This window comes from Cladophialophora carrionii, assembly GCF_000365165.1.
Source record: "Cladophialophora carrionii CBS 160.54 unplaced genomic scaffold supercont1.9, whole genome shotgun sequence".
Lineage (NCBI taxonomy): Eukaryota > Fungi > Ascomycota > Eurotiomycetes > Chaetothyriales > Herpotrichiellaceae > Cladophialophora > Cladophialophora carrionii.
In genome coordinates this window covers 153546-176165 of record NW_008481834.1, presented here as the reverse complement: position 1 = coordinate 176165, position 22620 = coordinate 153546, and the positions used below count along the sequence as shown (strand labels likewise).

The 22620-nt window shown below is 54.1% G+C and overlaps 8 protein-coding genes across 8 annotated transcripts; 3 read left to right on the top strand and 5 right to left on the bottom strand.

Annotated features, from left to right (window-relative positions):
• Positions 1–669: 669 nt before the first annotated feature.
• G647_09147 (uncharacterized protein) lies at positions 670–1272 on the bottom strand (the record flags this gene model as incomplete). The annotated part of the gene is made up of 1 exon (XM_008733452.1): positions 670–1272. The coding sequence occupies one exon, from the start codon at positions 1270–1272 to the stop codon at positions 670–672; it is 603 nt and encodes a 200-aa protein (XP_008731674.1).
• Positions 1273–4313: 3041 nt separating this feature from the next.
• Positions 4314–5048, top strand: G647_09146 (uncharacterized protein; the record flags this gene model as incomplete). Its single annotated transcript, XM_008733451.1, has 1 exon — positions 4314–5048. One exon carries the CDS (start codon positions 4314–4316, stop codon positions 5046–5048), a length of 735 nt encoding a protein of 244 aa, XP_008731673.1.
• Positions 5049–5126: 78 nt separating this feature from the next.
• G647_09145 (uncharacterized protein) lies at positions 5127–6446 on the bottom strand (the record flags this gene model as incomplete). The annotated part of the gene is made up of 3 exons (XM_008733450.1): positions 5127–5987; positions 6117–6200; positions 6270–6446. The coding sequence occupies 3 exons, from the start codon at positions 6444–6446 to the stop codon at positions 5127–5129; spliced, it is 1122 nt and encodes a 373-aa protein (XP_008731672.1).
• A 552-nt stretch (positions 6447–6998) lies between these two features.
• G647_09144 (uncharacterized protein) lies at positions 6999–8838 on the bottom strand (the record flags this gene model as incomplete). Its single annotated transcript, XM_008733449.1, has 3 exons — positions 6999–7734; positions 7790–8264; positions 8319–8838. 3 exons carry the CDS (start codon positions 8836–8838, stop codon positions 6999–7001), a joined length of 1731 nt encoding a protein of 576 aa, XP_008731671.1.
• Positions 8839–9487: 649 nt separating this feature from the next.
• Positions 9488–10408, bottom strand: G647_09143 (uncharacterized protein; the record flags this gene model as incomplete). Its single annotated transcript, XM_008733448.1, has 1 exon — positions 9488–10408. One exon carries the CDS (start codon positions 10406–10408, stop codon positions 9488–9490), a length of 921 nt encoding a protein of 306 aa, XP_008731670.1.
• Positions 10409–12133: 1725 nt separating this feature from the next.
• On the top strand, positions 12134–13356 carry G647_09142 (uncharacterized protein; the record flags this gene model as incomplete). Its single annotated transcript, XM_008733447.1, has 4 exons — positions 12134–12341; positions 12384–12447; positions 12578–12891; positions 13028–13356. 4 exons carry the CDS (start codon positions 12134–12136, stop codon positions 13354–13356), a joined length of 915 nt encoding a protein of 304 aa, XP_008731669.1.
• Positions 13357–14487: 1131 nt separating this feature from the next.
• Positions 14488–16345, top strand: G647_09141 (uncharacterized protein; the record flags this gene model as incomplete). Its single annotated transcript, XM_008733446.1, has 3 exons — positions 14488–14630; positions 14679–16270; positions 16329–16345. The coding sequence occupies 3 exons, from the start codon at positions 14488–14490 to the stop codon at positions 16343–16345; spliced, it is 1752 nt and encodes a 583-aa protein (XP_008731668.1).
• A 1400-nt stretch (positions 16346–17745) lies between these two features.
• G647_09140 (uncharacterized protein) lies at positions 17746–22098 on the bottom strand (the record flags this gene model as incomplete). The annotated part of the gene is made up of 1 exon (XM_008733445.1): positions 17746–22098. One exon carries the CDS (start codon positions 22096–22098, stop codon positions 17746–17748), a length of 4353 nt encoding a protein of 1450 aa, XP_008731667.1.
• Between the last annotated feature and the right edge of the window lie 522 nt (positions 22099–22620).

The window sequence follows — 22620 nt, the reverse complement described above, 5'->3', positions numbered from 1 at the left end:
ACCAGTGGATGTTCGACTCCCACTCCCAGTTGCGTCCCCATGCTGGCATCCGAGCCACGACTCTGGGTTAACAATGAGGGTTGGGAATGACAGCACTGTCCTGATGCCCAATAACTAGACCTCGTCCTCAGACATCAGGAAGGGCCCCGGTTACTTCCTTCCCATCAAGCTCTTTGTTCGTGCGCTCCAAGTCCCATGCCGGCTCTTTGATCCCAGCGCAGAAGGGTATATGATTTACTTGTCTCGAATCTGCGTACCACCCGCAATGGTGTTTGGTGTTCATGCGCTGAATGGCGTGTGCTGACCGCCTTTCTTGTCCAATGGCGTCTCTTGCACTGCAAGCGTCTAGAAGGCGCTGCGATCAGTGAGCAGTCCAAGCACCTCGCTTGAAGAGCTTCTGCAGCACCTGTCGTGGTATGCATATTCGAGTCAAACAGCGTGCGGGGGTCGGACGATGCATTTCTTGAAATCGCTTGACTGCTGAACCTTCCGCCTGGCTCTGACACCACCAATCGCTCACCACGGTAGTCGTAGGCTGCTGGCGAACGGTGCTGGTTGCATGGCTCTGACGCTGACGCTGACGCTGACACTGACTTGCTGTCCTGCCACTGCCACGCATACGAGCGATGCTTGACTGTTGTGAACATCAAAAGGCATGGCTGCGTAAAACTAGCTGAATAGGTCTGCATTGTTGGAATCGTGCGACGCATCCGCGACAGCTGCAGGATAAAAGGTCCGACACTTCGTGCAAATGGTCAGATTGGCCGTCGGGCCTCTCCTGTGATAGGCGGCAAGCTGAGCTCGGAGTTCTTCCACCTCGCGCTGGAGACTGCGCACCTCTTCCTTCCTCTTCTGCCTGAAGTTGCTTTGGGCTTTGCGATTCTGTTCGCGTCGCCGATGTCTGCGATCCACTGTCGTAGAGTTGGCCGGCGTAATGGTTGACGGTAGTTCCGGGACTTCGGATGCGGTGCCCTCGGCGGTCCAGAAGTCATCCGACTGCACGCTGCTGGCATAACTGACCGACGACTGGCCCGAAGTGAAGTCATTCGCCATGGGATAGGAGAAGATGTCCTGTGCCATGTTTATATCACTTTGTTTGCGAGTGTGGCTCTCGTCGAGAACGGGCGAACGGGATGGCGACGCGAGGAAAAGATCCAAGACATCCATTGAGCTGTTTTCCTGCTGCGCCGATGACAGGATATTCCAGGTGTATGAAGCAGGGATGACTTCCGGTGGGAAGACCAATTCCAGATTCTGTTCGACAGCTTGCATATTTGCAATCGAGTGTGAAGATGATGTCCGGATGAGTTGAGCGTCGTAGAGTACAGCAGTGTTGTCCTGATAAGCCTTGATGATTGATGATGACTTCGTGTTGAGCTCGACGTGGTCAAGGCGTGGCGCAAGTAGGAACAAGTTGTTGATCTCGTAGATGATTTGAATGGCCGGCGGGCCTCTGTTGTATTATACCATTCTGGAGATGTTCGTGGTGTATTCTTAACGAGGCTGATTTGGATACTCCGTACAGACCCCCTGCAAATGACGCAGGCCGATCGCGATAACCTGCAATGTCCCATTCGCTGTGGGTAAGGTGTCTGGCAGACTGAGATCCCGGCATAACGTCAGGGTTCAACATGGCAGGGCCTGGGACCGCACTAGGGAACGTGTTTGTAGAGAAAGTTGTGCTCTGACAAAGCAGCCAGGGCACCAGCACCCGGAACTTTACAGAGCGGGGAAGAGACACGGTAAGCTGAACTTGTGTCTAAAGCGCCGCGTGGGCATCATTGAAGAATCCACTAAGCGGCTGTAGTAAGACGTCGAAGAAGCAGATGTCCTGACTGGCCAGAGTGACGAGTCGGGCCCAGGTCTGCGTGTCTTCGGTAGAAGGCTTCGGAGAATGCGCTGGGGAAGAGGTAGCTGCTCGCTGCCACAGTAGCGTAGGCATCGACTGGTCGGGACAGAGCTTGGGACGGGCTGCAGCCGCAAGACTGCGTGAATTTCTGCAGCATTGGACCCCAAGAGGACGCCAGGGATGGGAATGGTTGGTGGCAGCGAACGTAGTATGACGGCCTCGGCCTCGAATAGTTGGAAGCCATGCCGGAATGAGGTGGTGGAGTCCTGCTTATACGAACAGGTTTTGAGTCCTCCTCGATTTGCTTCCCGGCTGTTAGGTCCATTCCGTGTCTTGGTCCCGTGCGTGTTCTGATATCCGGTGGAATTCGCTGGTTGGAGGCCCGAACTGGAGAGCCTAAGGGGGGAGGATTGTTGGCATTGTGTCGACCATAGTCTTCGGAAAACCCCCCTTTCTCAGAACAGGCGGGTTACTCATCGTGGCTCCTCCTTGACCTGCTACCCCCCACAAACTGTATTCCTGTTTCATTTGCTTGGTGTCCATGTGAAGTGGTGGTCAGGCCAATGAAACCGGTCCTGCAAAATGGCGCAAGAGGTCACCGTTGTCCTTTGCTAGTTCTGGACCCTCATCGGCGCGTTCCGGTTGGTATCCAGTGACGTTGGAATATCGGTGGACATTTGATATCGACCTGCTCATTGCTGGCGGTATTTGCATTTCCCCAGCAATCTGTCAGGCGATGCATTTCAAGGGGATAGCGCACTGGTAGGAGCCTTTGTACTCAGCTTTCGAGGAGACCAGCAACCCTGGTTCCTGGCTCCAAGCCTCGCGCGATGTCCCAATGACGGAGCATTCAACACCTGATGTGGCGCGATTACCTGAGCCTTGTGGACCCTTCCATGCGTCCTTCTCTGCACGGTCTTGCTCGAAAGCACTCACGATCCATGAGGATTGGATGGCATCAAATCCCTGGAGTTCTAGATCTACCCTCAAGGGAGATGCGACTCCACCCTTGCCCACCTTGTCGAAGAGACATTGATAAACCCCTATGATATCCGTCTTGTCCGCCTCCTGCAACATCACCTTGCGCCAGGGACATTCGAGATAGAGAACAGCATCCATCTTGTGCTTTCAAGCACCACTTCACGAGATGCATCTTCCAGACGGCTATGTCGCCGAGACGCATTGGTCATGGTCTCGCGCGAACCCCTCGCTGTGGGCGCAAGACACGTCTTCTTCAGCCTGGGAAGACTTGAGCAATACCTACCTCTTTCCCATGGCATCGCCAGGATCACTTCCTCGAAGCTGGTCAAACCAAGGGCCATTAGCAGCGTTGCCGCCCCGAGAGGGTGTCTTCACCACCTGCGACGCCCGAGCCGACTCTTGCCACGATTCAGCCGCGGAAGCAGAAGCTGATGGCAGCAATCGAAATGACATATCCGCAGGATCGGCCACCTCCGCTCCCATACCAATCCGCACGGCAGCCAAGTCGCGGAAACGTCGCCGTCAGAGAACTCCACTTCAGACTGTGAAGTGGCGGTCCACAGATGCGACCGACGCGGAGCCGGATATGTCATGGGAGGCGCGCCAAAGATATGAGCAGCGATTTCCGGTAAACGAAGGTCGACAACAGTCAGAGATTCAGTCCAACGCAGATGAGAAAGACTGCACTTGTACAGAATGCAAGTCACGGCGGTGGAGGAGAGAACGATGACGGCCAACAGTCTTCTTATGACTCCTAATACCCAAACCCTCGGCACTGTTCATACTAGTCTTGGATGGTACATCTATGCAGCGTGATCTTACAGCTGATGCAATACCCGGACGAGATATGCTTGAAGGACTCCGCTGTTCGGGGTCAACAGATTCATCGTTCTCATCGGGAGGCCTCGAACGCTTGAGCAGTGTCAAGAGGACCTCCAAGTGGGAACCAAAGCAGCATGAGATCCAGCACCACGACTGTTGCACATACGGATTGACCAGCCCCGCATGCTGTGGGTATCCCTTGATCGGACGAAATAACGCAGGGGATTGTTTCTTATCTTGACATTAGAAAAAGGGAAAGGAGATTGAATGTATAATATGATTGATGCATGAGAGGGCGCGAAAAGTCGTGTACGGCGGCGCATACTCAGTAGAGACGACGGTGCCAATGGTGGGAACGCAATACGGGCCGATATTTTCCCGTCTTGGCACGGATCTGCTCGACGCCTGATTTGATTCTTTTGAGGCGAAAGTCAATGTCTGCAGAGCAGTCCGAGACGTGACTTTGAATGTCATAACGAGCGTTGGATACATCGGACACACCGACCTCCGAGAACACAATCATGGTCTGCGTGCCTTAAATAAGGCCATTCTCCTGGAAACCTCGGTGATGCGTCCATTTTTTCAGCTGCTCGTGCGTTGACCTAATCAATATCCAATCAGTTTCACCTGCAGTCTGGCACCTCTCGCCATCCTCACCACCATGGATCTGCCGAAATCTCCATACTGGGATCCCACGACCTATCCGTCGCTGTCCGACGAAGAGACCGGATACATCCGCCAAATCTACACCTTCACAGAACAATACTTCCAGGACCCACGCTTCGACGCTTCTCATGACTTCGCGCACGTGAAACGCGTCGTCACCAACGCGCTTACCATTCTTAAGAAGGTGGAAGACCAGCGAAAACGACAGGCTCTCCCGGCTTTGAATCCCTTGAGCGTCATTCTGGGAGCATTGCTGCATGATGTCGAGGACAAGAAGTATGTCACCGTGAGCGCCGAACAGCAGGCGGGGTCTTTGCGCAAAGCGGTCACCCAGGTGGGATTGTCGGAGTCTTACGCCGAGCATATCCAACTGTTGGTGGACGGCGTGTCGTATTCCTCGGAAGTGAAGAATCCGGAGCGCGTAGAGAAGCTCATCGAGCTGATACCGGAGCTGGCTGTCGTGCAAGATGCAGACCGGCTCGATGCCATTGGGGCGATTGGCATCGGACGGTGCTTCACCTTTGGAGGAGCAAAGGGTGCGAGAAGTCTGAGCGATTCCATCCAGCATTTCGACGACAAATTGCTGAAGCTCGAGGGGATGATGAAGACAGATGCGGGGCGAGCCATGGCAAGGGAGAGGTCGAGCAGGATTCGAGACTTCATGGGTTGGTGGAAAGACGAGGTCGAGGTGGCGGACCAGGAGGTTAGACAGCTCGACTTTGAGTCTTGAACGTTGGCACTGGTCCCTTTCCATCCGATGCCGTCCTCGAAAACGGTGGTCAGAACAATTTTCAACAAACCCCCGCCCTCACGTCTCTTCGGCATCGCCCGGTTCGCCTAGCTCTTCGCCTGCCTGAGCAAGGGGATCTCCCTGCTCACGCGTGACGGAGTGGGGAGTCGGTCCAGCAGAACCAGACCTGGGGGGCGGCGCAAGAGGCGTGCCCTTCCTCGAAGGTATATGGTCCTGTTCGGCACTCTTCTTGGTCCCCTCAGCAAACATATCATCGAACCCATTCTTTATGGCAGCGGCGTGATGCCGGCCTTTCCGTGTCCTCGGGGGTGCTGCAGTCGACGGAGGAGAGACGTTGGGGTTCAACATCGGTGGCGGAGGTACATTCGGGCTGATCATTGGAGGCGGAGTAGGTAGATTCTCAACCGGTGCGGGCTGGAAACTGTTGGCCAAGGCCTGCTGCTGCTGCTGCTGCTGCTGCTGTTGTCCGCTCTCGTGGCTCTTTTTATCGGCGTCGAACAGGCTCTCCCCGGGCGCCTGGATCTCTTCTCCCAACCCCACAGGGAGTCTATGTAGGGCCCCGAAGCCGAGGACCGCTCCCAGGGCACCCTCGCCGCCCCAGCCCCGTCGAGGCACAAGTTCCACCTCTCTCACTACATCGAACTCGGAATTGTAAACCCACAGCACGAGGCTTCGGTTCAAGTGATCCTCCACCAACTCGCCCAGCGCCGCTTCTCCTTTCAATGTCCCGCTCGGTGAGCCGAGGATGTAGTCGCTGTGTGGGAGAAGGCCAGCCTGGTGAGCTGGAGACAACGGAGAAGGTATGCTCAGGACGTGCCATATATTTTGAGTGGAGTTGAGAGGCGTGAGTTGGAGGGACAACCCCAAAGGTTCGCCGGAAGCAGGTACTGGGATGGTGAGCGAGTGCGTTCTTTGGCCCTGCAGCGGCGGTCAGAAAAGTCGGTCAACTGAGCCACAAAACCCCAGACAGCCGTGGGAAGAAGAACTGGGATTTGCGGTCCTGGTCGTGCAGCAACAAGTCGGTGTGCCCGTGTCTTTCTTTCGTACCTTTGCGCTCCAGAGATCTAACGTGCAGTATCCGCCTGCGCAGTTGCTCAGTTCTGTGACGAAAAGATTGGGATCCGGCGAGTCCTCGTTCCGTCAGCAGGGTTCCCCCGCGGTCTTGAGAAGCCGGGGAACAGGGAACACATCTATACACACCAGGTAGTGACCGTTCATGCCAATAATGAATTCGAACCAGGGCTCCAGCTGGAGCTCTTTGTTCGTGTTTCGGAGAACTTGAAAGCCATAGGAGGTGTCGGAAGGCCCAGAATCGGTTTGCCGCGGAGGCGGCTCGCCGTCCAGACGGGCGATAAATCGGTTCAGGGCACCAAACATGTCGATGTATTTGGCCGGGATGAGAAGCAGGACATCTGTATGCAAGGCACAGAGGATGCGCTTCTGACACGTCCGTCACTGGCCAATATGCGTTAACGTGGCCGGAACTCCACCGCGTAGATCGCCCATGGCCGAGGCAGCTTTTCCGACCTTTTACTGTGATACTGTACTCCGTATCTAGCTACTCACCTATTAGGCTTCATAAGTACAGCTAAGGTACTTATAGGCATGCCTACACCAATGGCACACCTACAAGCATGCCCAGAAATAGGCACACACCACTTATAACCATGACGCCAATAACCCTTAGAAGGACACAACCGCATGTTCAGAGCTACCACAGGCGGCATAGGCACCCCTATTTTTAGTGTCGATCAGAAGTTATATTGAAAGAGGAGGCGGTATTCCGTCCACGAATTGCCCCTCGTTGCTCATCTGCTCCATGTGCTAAAATATTTCATCTAAAAGCCACCGGTACTTGCCCAAGAACCTGCCTTCTGCTCGTCGTGTGACATTCAAGACCAGCTTCGTCCCAGCCAGCTGCCGGAGTGCCTACTTCGGCACTCTGAACAGGTTGGACTCCTCAATTTCCGTCCATAGTTTGAGCCCGTCGGCATCATTCGTATACTCATACCACAAAAACATACCTAGCCGATCCCTCATACTTGGCCAGCTCTCGACCCCGACCTGTCGAGTGGATTCGTCGAGAATGGTACGATACCACTGTCGCTCCGGATATCCTATAGCCGCTATCGCACCCATCACAGTCGCCCACATTATCAGATCAGATGCTTCACCCCACCAAGCCTGGATCGCTGGATCGAGAAGCTGTGCCTTGATGTCGTGCGCAAGTTGGTGGAAAGGTGCAGCGATTGCCGGAAGCGGAAACACCACGAGCAGGCTGTATACGACTGTGCCCAGTCGCGCCAGTCTGATTAATGGGTGCTCGTCCTGTACTTCTGAAGGGAGGGGAGTCAACAGCATCAGACTGTGCTGGACGAAGTTTCTCTCATCGGACACGCATCCCAGCCTCTGAGCTTCTGGTCTGTTTTTGACCTGGTCATCCACCGCAAAAGTGTACTGGATAATCCACTTCAGGACGATCAGGAGGTGCTCAACGGTCTCGTGGCCCAGCAACTCTGGCAGAACCCGAAATCCCCTGCCGAGGCCGACTAAGGGGTGGTTCTTCCTCGACGCTAGGTTCAGAGGCCCAATGACATCGTCTCCCATCTGTTCATATGGCAGCATTGGTCTGGTCAAGGTTTGGCTGGCTAGAATTATATCTCCGCTATGGCATTGAGTCAGTTTTGCAAGTGACCATGTCAAGCAAGTGCATCGCTTACAAAGATATAGCCTGTGCCAAGCCAGGCAGTTTGATCTGAGCGAGGCCGCCGCGAAGGGTCAACATTCTGGCAAGTCCCTGTAAATGCACATTCACCGTGTGAAGTCGGCCCCCGTATAGATGAAGGAGTTGCAAAGTAGTCAGTGGGCCTTGTGTCGGTGCGGCCGCTGGGGGATGGGATCGAGGCTCCCCGTGATAAGAGAGGGCATACACTGCCAGGATATTCTCATCCTCGCAGCTCATGGAACTGTCGGCGAACTTCTGGTGGACGCCGCGAATGGTTTCCGTATAACACTGCATCTGCTCTCGGGACTCAGCCGGGGAGGAGAAGAAAACTCGATTGCGCGTGAGCTGACAGAACATCGAGGCGTGGAAAAGCGTCCGATCGTGGAATGTCATTTGAAGCCATTTCTCGGAGTGTGGGTTCAACGTCTGGCCTTTCTCGGGTGGAAACATCAACGAAAGGAAGCTGTTCACTGAGGGCAGTCAACATCGATGAATGTGTACGGTTCGGATGGTCCATCACTTACCTTGATCAAGGACGGGGCTGACAAACTCCTTCGGCAACTCACAAGGATATGTTTCAAATGGATCGTGGTGGCCAGACACCACCAAGGTCGACAGGCTGCTGGGAGAGAATGAGACTAGTTCACCTCCTGGTACAGGCGAATCTGTGATGGATTCGACGAGGTCCTCCTCTATCTGCGGCGTTGAGCCTTCGCTGTCTGTGGAGGAGGATCCGGTCGTCTGAGGAGTGGTAGGGGCACGCGCTCTCTTGGAGGATTTGCCCTGACGCTGGCCGTGGTTCGAAGAGCGACGCCTCGATACCGGTCGACTTGGGGATCCATCCTCATCTTTCTTGACTCGCCGCCAGTGGTAGTTTGAAGCATTGGAGCGAACAATGACCTTGTTCTGGGAGCGTTCGGCTTCGGAGGTGGGGATGGCGGTGACGAACTGGAAGGTGTTGGAGGCCACAGCACGAGCAGGGCGCGACGCTGCGACTCCAGCGCTTTGATCCGGCCGAGGTGTCACGGCTCTCGCCTTGTGCATGTCCTTCTCGTAGACATAATCCGACGCTGATGGAGCTGGTGAGTCAAGTCGTCGCTGCCCGCATGCAAAGGGGGGTTAAAATGCTAACTCAACGCATGGCGCAGTGTCGGTGTCGTGGGCGTGGGGTTGGCGAAGGAGGAAGAATTCGCATAGAACTTGTGACGCCTATGCTGTCACCAAGCCTGGGCGCGGCATCTGTGGTTTTTGGTCCCCCTCCATGTCTGGAAAACGGCTAAAGTGCCAGCCAAAGAAGATACGCGGCCCGAGTAGTGTACGAGCTGGGGAGTGTGAATCTCGACGTGGAGGCGAAGGTTGGTGGCATTTATCCGGGGGCGCTTTCCCCACATCCTGCCCAGCAGACATCTCCGCTCTTTCCGTTTCAGGCCCAGAACTCAGAACTCAGATGTGCCTCACAGTGGGATCAAGGGACTCAAATGTAGGTGGAAGCTTCGCATGTATTCAAAGGAGTGACTAAGCTTGCTATGTATGTCCGAGGATGTGTCTATGATAACCAACCATTTGCTATGCCGAAATACTTTCAAGTCGACGCCACGCCATGCATAATGTCAAGACAAAACAGACTGAAGCTGCACTGCAGCCTCACCATCCCAAATCCGCATCATGTTGCCTTTGAAATTATTCTACCGCTCTACCAAGCCCCGATCGAGGTGGGAATGGCCATGGTGATGGTGACCGTCTGACATTCCACACACTCGCTGAGGCCATAGAAGAAGTGAGGAGCCAGGGTCGGGGTCGCCGTGACGGTCTGGGTGACGGTCATAGCAGTGGGGCAGCCATTAGGAGTCGTTGTAGACACAGGGGGTTTTGGCAAGCACTGGCCGTTGGCAGCGGTGCCGAATCCGCAATAGTGAGATACAGTCGTTCTGGTGGCACTGCTTGACGAGCTAGTCGAAGTAGGAGGAGCTGAGTTGCACTTGCCATTCAATGCTGTACCATAGCCACAGTAGTGGGAGACGGGAGTGGTTGTGCTGCTAACGCTGCTGGTCGTGCTCACAGTCGTGGATTTTGTTGTCGTGCTGCTGACGGTGCTCGTTGTCTTCGTCGATGTGCTGCTGGTCGTTGAGGGAGGGTTGCAAGAGCCGTTAGCAGCAGTGCCGAAACCACAGTAGTGCGAGGTGGAAGTGGCGGTAGACGTTGAGCTGGTCGTGGTTGATGTTGGGGGATTGCATTTGCCGTCCAAAGCAGTGCCAAAGCCGCAGTAATAGGAGGTGGACGTACTGGTGGACGTGCTCGATGTGGTCGGGGGCGGATTGCACTTGCCGTCCAGAGCGGTGCCATATCCACAGTAGTATGTTGTCGTCGACGAGGCTGGTGTCGTGGTCGACGGAGGTGGATTGCACTTGCCATCTAGAGCGGTTCCAAACCCGCAATAAACGCTTGAGGTGGAAGTAGTCGAGGCCGAGCTTGTGGTCGAAGTTGGGCTGACGCATGAGCCATCGGCATTAGTCCCATAGCCGCAGTAGTATGAAGTGGTGGACGTGTTGCTGAAGGGAACAGCTAAGGCGCCGGTGGCAAGTGTCGCAGCAATGAACGCGATGGAAGTATACATGATTGTTGGATTAGTCGAGTTGAAATATGCAGATCAAGTATCAGAGTTGTTTGCTGGGGCGCTGTAATAAATGAAGCGAGGATATTGTATCTGTGCAGAACGACTGTGATAAGGAAATAATACGATAGGAAATAGCTGTAGTGATTGTAGTAGTTGTTTGTTGTCTGATGATCAAGACAGCTGTTGTGAAGATCTGCCTACCTTCTTATACAGCAAGGTGTTGGATCTCAAGCTATGATGCGCATTCACCGTAGGTTTGGTGGCGGGCGAGGTGTAGCATTGCTCAGCAGTCGTCCCATCCTCCTCGAGACGAGCGATTTTGCTCCCGCGCGTTGAGGCTCAGAAAGCTGCCGCAACATGGAGAGGGTGGGGGAAAGCTACGTCCGTAGAACAAAGAGACGATTGGCTCGCATAAGGATGTTCATGCGAGACACTTTCGAAAGCCATCGAGGCTGAACGCGTACACATCGCATCCTCCACAGATTCCCTTGCTGGGGACTGCTGAGATGGCGCGTCGGTCGCCAGCTGAGTGAGAAGAAGCTCGCAGGGAAGCGAAGGCGCAGCCAGCAGCAAAGCAGAAATGTCGGGGCTCGGCCAATCATGCTTCGTATGGCTAGTCCTATTGTGGTGGTGCGAGCCGGGACTCACGGACACATGGTTTATCCGATGCGAGAAACAATCCGAAACTCAAGCAGGTGGCATCCGCCTTCACCGTGGACACCGTGAATGGGCACCGTTGCAAAAGACGTCATGATGTCTCTTCACTCTCTGTGCGCGCGTAAAGGTCCCTTCCCTACGAGTACTAGTACCGCAAATGCGGGTTGTATGACTGCGACGTGTTGATTGTTCCTATTTCTGTCCTTGCACGACTCGGTACGAGCCATCTGCTTGCTGCTCCTCAGTGCTCACTGGTCGTACGAGGTACTCGTAGATGAGATCCAGTGCCATTCCACTGCGCGAAATTGTGTCATGAGTATTTCCGGATTTGTCGTCTGTGGTGTCGAAAAACAACTGTGTAGTGTTGAAATCATGCGGTTAGGCTTGGTTCATCAATGGCTGACCTGTATTTGAATTTCGGCGCGAGCATTGAATCTGTATAATCGAGATCATGCTACACTATGCTCGAACAGAGAACAATGTGTAGAATACCTTTATGCAGCAGCTCTTACTGGTTGGTTGCACTGAGACTTTTGAGGGCCAGTGAAGGGTACAGTAATTCAGATCTGAGGTTTGCTCTAGGTGTACTCATAGCTACAGCATGTGATCCCGAGAATCACATCACTTTCACTTGTGGATCACGTACCGAACCAGGAAGCTCTTGCGACGACCTCACCCACGCCTCACCCGCATTTACTTCCATCGCATTTTCGGAGCTTCCTATTTGATGCTCTTAGGATGCCTGACTGATCGACACGCGTTCCGTATCTCCATGCGCTTTGAATCAAATGTTCGCTCACAGGCACTAATACTTTTCCTTGGCCGTGAACAGTCGTGAATGGTGAAAACCATTGCAGTCCGCAGGATCAAGTCGTCGGCGCTAAGCTCACTACAGACCCACTGCTTCTCTTGAACACTGGGATATGGATGAGCATGAAGGAGGAGACTCCGACAATGCGCTTTAGGCGACCAGCTGCCGAAGATGCAAGCCCGGTGTAGAAATACGACGGACTTCAAGGTCAATCAATCTGCTTGCCTGCGTTGTTTGACAGTTCTGTTGATTGCAAGATGGCATTTCTGTCTCTCGTGCTGCTCGGCCAGGCGTTGCTCATACTGGCACTGGTGCTCCGAGTTGTCTGTAGGCTGACTTTGCACCCTTTGTCACGCTTCCCCGGTCCCAAGTTGGCTGCTGCAACCAACCTGTATGCGGTCTACTACGACTTGCTTTCAGGAGACTCGCTGGTCAAACACCTCAAAGCACTTCATGACGAATATGGTCAGCAGCACCCGAAACCCGGAGGGACATACTGAACGGAAGTAGGACCTGTTGTACGCGTTCGCCCAGGCGAGTTGCACATTCTCGACTGGGACGCCTACCGCATGTAATTCACCCTTGGCAAGCTCCGACGAGACTGGACAAGAATGCTGATGGTTCGAATGCAGGGTTTTCAAAACCGGATCCGACTTCATTCGGGCTCCCGAGTTCTAAAATGCCCCCATGGTCGATGGCAGCTTCCTCAACGTTGGCGATGGCCGCGTTGCTAAACCTCATCGGGACCTTTTCATTCAAGCCTTCTCAAAAGCTCAAATCAACGGCCTTGAGCCGCTTATACACGAGAAGGTCGATCTCTTCCTGCATCGGCTCCAAGAAGAGGCGAGCCAGAATAAATCCATTGACCTTGTTCTAGCCTTTGAATGCTTGACCGCAGATGTAACAATGTATTATTGCTATCAAATGAGTTTGGGACTGCTCGACGCTCCCAACTTCCGGCCCAAACTGATCGTCGAATTTCACGAATTCGGCCCAATCGTCCCCTTCTTCTGGTGTAAGTAAGCTCCCACGTCTCCCTCATTGTGCCTGCCTCAAGGCCTGCACTAGCACTCGCAGCTCCCGTGGAGGAGCGTTATCTCTCGAGCAGCGACAATGATGAACAGACTGACCTGCGAAACTCGCCGCCTCAGACTTTCCCAATATCGGCAACGTGTTGAACAAGGTAATCTTCTCACTGCTGCCGGAAAATGCGGTTAAGACTTGGTTTGCTGGCGCCGCTTCGATGAAAGACGTCATGAATGTGAGTTTCAATTGCTCCTTGCTCTGGGAAATCCGAACTGAGACGTCACAGCAATGCAAGGATCTCATCGACTCGCTTGCCCGAGCGCCCCCCGACTCGAAAGAAGTGGCATCATTAATGCTCCGTAGCGCTCTCGGCCCCGACCGTGAGAAGGGGCAATACTTCCTGACGCTGTTCTTATGTTCCTCGCGGGAACCGACACAACGGCTCACGCGCTGACGTTTGGCACTTGGGAAACGATCAAGAGACCTGAGATTTGGACGCGGCTGCGCCAGGAAGTCATGTCAGTCCTTCCAGAGACACAGGGAATTGGCCGGTTGGCCGACCTTGAAAAATTGCCGTTCCTCGTAAGTCGCAACTCGGAAGGCATACTCCCTCAAGAAGCAGGCTAAACAGGCAACTGTGCAGCGCGGTGTGGTGAAGGAGTCTCTTCGATTTTCTCTGGGGACATCCGCCCGTCTTCACCGTATCGTACCCAGGCAAGGGGCACTGCTTTGCGGAGAAACTATTGCTCCAGGAGTGAGTTTGCCTCTGACATTAACGCCTTTCTCCCCAAGACTCACAAAGATTCAGACGCGTGTCTCCTTTTCTCACTATCTGTACAATAATGATCCGGCAATATTCTTGGATCCATTTTCCTTCAAACCGGAACGCTGGATGGAGCCCAACGCGGATGAACTTGAGAGACACATGGTGTCCTTCTCGCGAGGAAGCCGAAGTTGCATTGGCATAAAGTAAGTTCGATGCGACTTCCTTTCCAAACAGTTGCGCCTGCATGCTTCTCCGACCGTCTTGCTAATATTACCTATAGCTTGGCGTACGCTGAACTCTACACCACATTTGCCCACCTCGCTCGCAGATTTGACTTGGTGAACGATGGTACAACAGGCGAGATGATGGATTGGACAGACAGCTACACGCCCCGGTTCAAAGGCAGTCTCAAGGTAAAACCCCGAGCATGCTAGATGTCGGAGAGATCGCACGAATGCCCTGGATCTGCGTGCCAGATATACATAAAGCACGCAGGATCTAGCAGTCGGCATCAGAGGAACCGACTCCAAGCGAACCAGCCAGGTAAGGACACAATGAAAAGGCCAGGGAGCTAATGCAATGCATGGCCCTTCGGTATACAACCAATCGTATTGTTCCTCCCCACCCTTCTGCCTTACAATATCCCCATCTTTCTGCCTTCTCGCCAACGACATATGTAACTGCCTAGCTTCCCTCGATTTCCACGGCCTGTCCCTACCTCTAAAGTCCCTCAATCCAAGATGAACTCCACCTTTCTGCTGAACGAATTCGTTGCTGTCATTATCTGGCTTCCATCCTCGTCAGTCCTGCAAACCAAATATGGTCCTCAGAGCGACATACCCAGATGCCGCCGCGGGATGGCAGCCTCACCGGGCTACGATCACTCGGCTCTACCGAGATGAAGGCCGCTCACTGACGGAAGTCATGGTGATCATGGCAGAAGAGTATGGCTTGAAAGCAACGTGAGTATGTTCTCCATCCTTTGCTCGACAACAACTAACCGGACTCAGTACCAAAATGTACAAATCCCGCATTGCGCGGTGGGGTCTTGACAAGAAGAACAAACGCCACGAAGTCAAGGAGATCCTCTGGCAGCGTGCCAGTAGGCGGTCGCTTGGTAAGAAGTCCGAGTTTGTCCTCCGAGGGCGTAATGTCGACATTGCCGATCTCGAGCGATACGCCAGACGTGCCGGGTTGGCTTTGTACCCGGACCATCGTCCGCCTACTGAGCCAGCAGTCGGCCACGACCTCATCTGTTATACTCCACCACCGTCACCGCTCTCTTTGGATCTCAATCCTCCCACCTCGTTACGCAACATCGAATATTTTCTCCATTCTTTCAGTGTCTTCGTGGGCGATTCGCTGCAGTCGGGATTGTGGAAACTCGGCAAGGATGTCATGGGTTTCGCATGCATAGTGGGCGCGGAACATCCGACCAGTTGCCGCGATCGCTTCGTCCTGTCTATCGAGAGAGGTGTCATGAGGTATAACCTGGGAGACCTATCGCAGGCTTACCGGCAGTGGCGCACAGCGGGTCGTGAACTGCAATCCGTCGTCGAGTCTCGAAGACCGTCCCAACTACTTTGCCTGGTCGAGCTTGTGGCGTACCTGGCGAAATGCGAGGACGCGGTCGCTAATCAGCTTCTAAGGTACCTCGGCGATCTGGTCAGCGAGCATGGCGATAGTGATGCTCGCTTGGCAGTGCTCCAAAGTCTGAGCGGCCTCCAGGCTGAAGACCTGGCCGGCCTGGCCCAGGCGTCGCACGACTGCTCTCGCGACGCCTTTTCCGGCCATTTCAACCGGCAGGCTTTCTTTCTTCTGGACTCCGAGACCATCTTGATGCAGTCAAACCATGGCGCGGCCGAGTACAGCCCACAACTGAGTAACCTCATTTTGGGGTGGGAGACTTATGATGTCGAGGCGCTCCGGGCAGCCAGAAGTGTGATGGAGATCCTCATGGCGGCCGAACGATACAAGGAAGCCGAGCACATCACATGGATCCATATCCAGCGGATGCACGAGATGCAGTACGACGGTGTGTTGGGGGGTGCCTTTTCTCACGCCTACAGCTACCTGAGCCACCTGTACCTCATGACCCAGGACTACGAAAAGGCCTACTATTGCACGCTCCTGAAAGTTGACAACTACTTCAAGGTGCTAGCATATCGGACAGACCTCCCCGAAGATTTCATCTTGTCATCGTTTGACCTGCTGGCGTCACTAGCGATAAAGCTCGGAATGGACGAGGAAGCAGAGAAGTGGCGGCGGAAATCCACGACCCTCAAAGCTCACACTGACGCATTGGCGGAAATGGAGCTCTCATGCCTGCAGTCCCGGGCGCAAGCGAGCCAAGGGGTCCATAGCCCCGGCATCGACTTCCCGAGGCGGCAAAACGAGACCTCGCCTTCTGCTACGCAAGAAGTCCTGTCAGGATTCCCGGTGAACAACTTCTGCCACAGCTCAGCCACGCCAGTCCGGCCACATCCCGACCTGCTCCTTTCCTATGCACAGAAGCGACCCAAATGGTGCGCCCCCCCATCCTATAACGCTGCCAACGACGGAAATGAACTGTTGCCTTCAAACACATACAGCACATCTCTCGGTGTAGATTACAACGCTGCCAACGACGAGAATGAACTGCTGCCTTCAAACACGTACAGTACATCTCTGGGTGTAGATTGGCCAAGTTGGAAATCCCTTCCACCAGCTTCTGGGAAGGGCGGTGAAGGCCGCAATCCTTTCCGCCATATACACAGACATATCCCCTGTTCCTCGGACCGGAATATGACAAGAGGGCACGGACACACCTGCCGTCTATAAGCCTGTAACGAGGAGTGGAGATCCGAAGCGAGCATGAGCATGAGCACGGGCATGAGTAAGAGCATGAGTAAGAGCATGAGTACCACCTACCTGCCTGTCCCGTCGCTATTGATCCGGCTAATTAGTCAATATCGCAATACCGCGAATCGAGGAGTAGCGCGAGAGAGAGTGAGAGAGAGATAGAGAGAGAGAACGAGCGATCCTGTGCAAGTCGACGAGAGGATAGCGGACATGGGAAGACGCGACATGGCAGGACACGACATGGCACAAGAAAGACAGATAGATTAGACGCTGTAGCTTACTCGGGATGGCCGTGGTGAAGAAACTACGGGGCCCTCTGCCGCGTTGATTTAACACGAAAAAGGACTTGACGAGCACAAAGCGGCCGCCGGAAGGGTCCTAGGACCTATAACAGGGGAGAGTGGAACAGGGCAAACTTATCATCTCCCGTTGTCTTTATGTGTCGAGCCCTATTACCGGCCGGCCGGCTCGGAGGTTCTCACGAGAGCATCGACTAGCTGTAGAAGCACCAGAACGATGAGACGAATTTATGAGATACTGGTATGCAACTCATGTCAAGCTGAGTGAAAGGCGTCTGTCTCATTTGCGTCCGCCCAAAAGTCGATCGCTCCTCTCAGAGGGGGTCGGTTGGACCTACTACAGTACTGTAATGTCATTTGTTTGCTTGCTTGCTTGCTTGCTGCGAGGCTTCAAGTCCATGCGGCGCCGGAGCCACACTGTGTCGCCAGCCCCACGAAGCAGTATGGCATTCTTTGGTATTTTTCTTCTTCGTCCCAGTCGTGATCCACGTCATCTCGTCTATCGCGGTTGTGTAAAATCATCATCAAAGGCGCTCATGCTCATGCTCATGCTCATGCTCATGCTCATGCTCATGCTCATGCAATCACCACATCCAATATTCTACACACCCATGCCATCCTTGCCAATGCAAATGACAATGACAATTGAGTGCAGCGCAACAACAAAACTCCAAGCCCCAGCTCAGGCCTCAGCTACCAAAAAAACTGGTATTGCCACGCCTTGGCGTGATGGTAATGTATCGACGGTCGCGTGCTACAGATTCACTTGTGAACCCATCCGGATTTTCCAGCGGATGTCCATCTGCCCATAGATATACTCTTTGCCAGGGCCGTCGATGGTACTGTATGCTTGGTCGTGTTCGTTTTGTTGTCTCCAGCTCGGCTGCACCACGGTCTCTTCACTCACAGTCATCTTTCGCGTTCCAGAGCTGTCTGGTCAGGATGCCTGCACCTCATCGCCCATCGACACTGGCCCCCATACGCTAGTCGGCTTCTCTTGACTCGGATGCGTGTCCACGTCATAAGAATCGTGCTGGTCTTCTCGGGCCGAGAACCATCCTCCTCTTTCCCATTTTCCGGGCTCGTAAAGACATTCGTTCCGAGCCTCCCCGTCCACGATGCCCTTGAGCAAGAGATCGACGCGTTTGAAGTCCACTGGTTTCAATATCCACCCGTCAAACCCAGTCTCAACATATTTGTTGCGCTCCTTTTCAACCAGTGAAGCAGACACGGCAAAAATGGGTACTCGTCCGTTCTGTCCAGCTCTACTGGACAGGCACGACTTGCCCTGGGTCTTTTCATAGGATCGGATCATCTTGGTTGAGCTGAAGCCGTCCACGATGGGCATCTGCAGGTCCATCAGGATAGCATCAAACGAGGCAGGTTGTTCTCCGAACGCCGAGGAACACTCTTCACCGTTCACTGTCATGTGAGCGGCATGTCCAAGCTTTTCAAGACGCTTTTTCATTATTTTGCTGTTGATCGGATCGTCTTCGGCAACCAACACGGAGAAGTTGTCGGCCGGGTTTGCTTTGCTGATTTCAGTGGTATCTGACTGGGAACACTCCGATCTTGGCTCCCGGAAGAGTATTCGCGGTCCAATCTTCGAGCCACTGGCCTCGTCCTCCTGGTCATCAGGTACTCGCACAGGTCGAAGTGGCGTTCCAGAATCCTTCACCTTTTCCCAGCCGCCTGTCCGGAAAGCGGACTTCAAGTCTCTCGGGGAAGGCAGGCTTTTGGACTTGCTCGGAGACTCGAGAGATCTGCGGCGGAATGCTTCGTCGTGCATCGGTGCAGGGCTACTGGTCTTCTGATCAGCGAATTGCAGAGGTTGCTGGATGGCGTCAATGAGTCTATCCGCATCACTTTTTCGGCTAGCGTCGCTTTTCAAGCTCATGGCGCTTTTCAAGCTTGCTAGACTATTCATGCTTTCTGCACTGGCCCTCCGAGGTGGAGGAGCAGGCCTCGAACCCAATGATTCTGGAACCTTTTGCGGGTTTCTGTAAATCAGAGTGACCTCGCCTTCTTGATGGCCTGACGATGTTGCCGGCCGAGTGCTCAGATCCGGCGACATGGGTTGGATCGCGAGCTGGGCTGGATCCGAGCCATCAGTATCGAAACCTAAAACAATCACGAACCTTGAGCCCTTCCCTTCTTCTGTCTTCACCCGAAGTTGGCCGTTCATGTTGCGAATGGTGCGGGCAACCAGCGCGAGCCCGAGCCCCAGTGTTGCATTCTCTGACTGTGGCTGGTCAGGGACTGGATTGGTTATCACGGCCTTAGATTCCGGCAAATCCTCTTCGTAAGAGACTTCTTCTAGCTCTTTGAATAAGGCATCAACCTTGGCTTGGGACATTCCGGCACCGGAATCCTCAACGACGATCTCGATCTCTGTCTTACCCGGTTGCGGTTGTGCCGTTGGACATGGGTACGCTTCCACAACGACCTTTCCTTCCTTCGTGTGTTGGACCGCGTTGGCAATGAGGTTGGACACGACTTGTCGAACTCGTCGATGGTCCCCAAGGACGCTCCGTGGAAGGCTTGGCGAGATCTCTACCTCGTACTCTAGATTTTTCCGCCTGGCGTCACCAATGAACGGATTGGTGGCATCTTTTATCGTTTGTAGCAGGTTGAATGGCTCGTCTTTGATCAATGTCTGACCGCCTTCTGTCTTTGTGAGATCCAGAAGATCGTTGATGACATAGACCAGCGATTTCGAGGCAGAATGTGATCGGGCCAGATTTTCTCGAGTGTCCTGATCAAGCGCCCCCTCCATCGCAATTTCGAGATAATTGATGATCGCGTTCAGCGGTGTCCGGACTTCATGTGCAGAATTTGCTAGTAGCAGGCGAGTCAACTGGCTGTTCTGCAGTGCGGCTTCCTTCTGGCGCCAGACCTCGATGAATTTGCCGTAGACGAGGCACAGTACTGAAGCGGTCTCAATTTCCTCATCTGTCCAGTCTCGGCATCGGCCGACGATGGTTTCAGTCCATTGCTTGAAACTTGTTCTCGGCTCGAGGTAACCCTCGGTGCCTTCTTTGACAAATTTCTCGTAAGGGTTGCCCGCCCACTTGACCTCTTGCAACACGCCTCTCCGAAAGAAAGCGATGAAGTCGTTGCCTCCAGTCGACAGAGGCACAAACAGGACGCCAGCAAGGAACTTCCAGCCTGGATCGTATCGTAGGTCGGGAAAATCACTGCTGAAATCCTGAGAACAGAAGACGGCGCTCATCCTTCGCATCCGCAGGTACTCCACCATGGCAAGAACTTCCTGGAGATGGCCCCTGGGGTTGCCCAAGATCTTCGTTTCGTCCCTGATCGAAAGAGCGCCAAGGTCGGCTTCGAACAACTTCAACAGGTCATCGGATGATGCCACAATGTAGCCCGAAGGATTCGTCGCAGTGGATGAGGTGTTGATTAGCTTGCGCGCTTGTAACCGTGAGGCATATGAAAGTCGTTCCACATTTCTTGAAGCCGTGTCTCCCACCAAGCGGCACATTTTGCGAATAGGGAACGAGACTCTCATGCCCCTGGCCCCGTAGGAGTGACAGGATATCAGGCCCCACAGCTCATTGAAGGCACTGATGGATATAGACATGGAAGATCGGACGCCCATATTGGCAAGGTACTTGATATGGATTGGCGACATTGCCCGTAGATTGGCATGTGTCATATCCAAAGGTCGTTCGAGATCCTCCAAAGTCCTGCACACCAGCCGGGATGTTTCTTGGTCGCGGTCATAGAGCAGCCGGACCTTGTTGATCTTGTACAGATCTCGTGCCTGCTTAGGGATGTCTGACGCTGGAAAGTTTAGGCCCTTGTACAGATCTTTGGTTGCTCTAGGATCCACAAGTTCTGCGACAACCCGCCCATTCCAAGAATGGTCGAACTGGTAGATCATCACGCGATGAAACCCAGTCAACTCTTTGACGATGCCGATCAGGACCTTGAGGAACGTCTGAAGCGTGGGAGCGGTGGCGAGCTGCTCCTGTACCTGGGACATGATGTTGAAGACCTCCATTGCCGCCGCCTCCGTTCTCTTCTTACGGGCACTTCGTAAGACGCGCAAGGGTTTGCTGATATTCACCGTGCTATCCATGAGCTCTTCGTGAGTCGGTTGACTTCCGAGTGTGTCTTCAGGGAACTCGGGAGTGGTCCTGTCTTCTGGGGGGACGAGCGGATTTGTCGTATCATCCTCCAACTCGAACTCGCAGATAATCAGTCCAGCGTCTGTCTCGGAAAGATGCATTGCACACCACAACCTCCGGGTGCGGGAGTGCGGCGGCTTTATCGACAACATAAAAACATCGGGACCGGTAGAAGCTACATCTCCGGCGCCTTCTTCACGGATGAAGTCGATATGATCCAGCAGGTTGTCAGCCTGTTCTTCGCTGAAGATATCCAAGAAGGACTCGATTTTGAACAGCTGCTGGGGGGTATAACCGATGATCTTGGCCGAATTTTCGCTTGCGATTCGGACAACCAGCTTCTCATTCTCTTCTCGGAAAGCAATCAGGAGTCCAAAGCTCTGGATGGCGCCGGGAATGTGGATAGGCTCATCCTCACATCTCTGCAGCGTCTCTCCGTCTCGTCCAGTAATGACCGCGTGGCCTTCGTCAGTGACAACATGCTTGAACCGCGCCGTGACCAATCCCGTGCCCTGCTGCGCTGGAATAGGCACGCCACCAGATACGCTCGAGGTTTCTGACTTACGGGAGATGGCATCATCCGTAACCATATTGGCCAAGATTTTATGATCGAGGTTGCCGGTGGCTTGGGGAATGGAGCCAACAGACCGTTGAGCAGCGTCCGAAATGGATCCGATATCCGACGCATCAGAGACCGACGCGGTTCTTGTCGTGGGTACCGGGCGTGGTCCAGAGACAGTGTGACTTGAAGCCCTCTGCCTGGCAGCAACCCTCATGCCCGGATAGCCGCCAGAAGAATCCATACGGGGCATGGGGGTGGCGACAGGGTCGATTGAAATGGCAGAACGGGCCGGAAAGACGCGGTCAATTGAGCCGGGACTCAATATCGCCTTGCCGTCGTCCGACTTGGGCGACAATGGGGTCGCCACGATCGGGTCGCCAGTGGAACGGCCTGTGAACATGCTCACCTGAGACGGGATAGGTGGAAGGGGCACCCATGTTGGCGGGCGTTGCTGACCGCGTCGAATTGGTGATTCCGAACCGATTGGATGAGGCGCGGATGACGACGACGGTGCCGTCAAGGTCGAGGCGTCTGGGTCCGCAACGGGCTTTGCGGCCTCACGTGAAGGTGGCCTTGACATTTGCAAGCAGACGCACTCGGCGGCGTAGGGGTCGAGGGGTACAGATTCCCCAGGCCACTGTACTGAATCCCACACGAGCCTGCGTCGAACAATTCATGAGTAGACTTGTCCAAGCGTGGGCATTTTTGTGCTGAAGACCAATTCGCCTCGGTTTGTGGCTTCCTTCCTCCTCAGAAACCCTCCCTCTCTTTCGGGATGTGCCCTATGACTGCGGGTGGACAACAATGGGGTGAAAGACGGTAATGGACCGAAGGAGGGGATGACTGCACGTGGGCTCGGACCGTGACCAGTCGAGAGACCAAGTCGACGAGAGTGTGTGAGATATAATTCAATGCCCGTCCTGACGGTGAGGCGAGGGAAAGAATCCAGGAAATAGTAGAGTCAAATCGCTGCAACGTGGAAGTCAACGGCGCATTCGGGGTGGAATTGAGGGATCAACAAGAGCGCAATTGATCTAGAGGTGAAGCAAGAGTCAAGTGGCGCAAATAATGCGCAGTCGAGGAGTGGGAGAGCGAAGGGAAT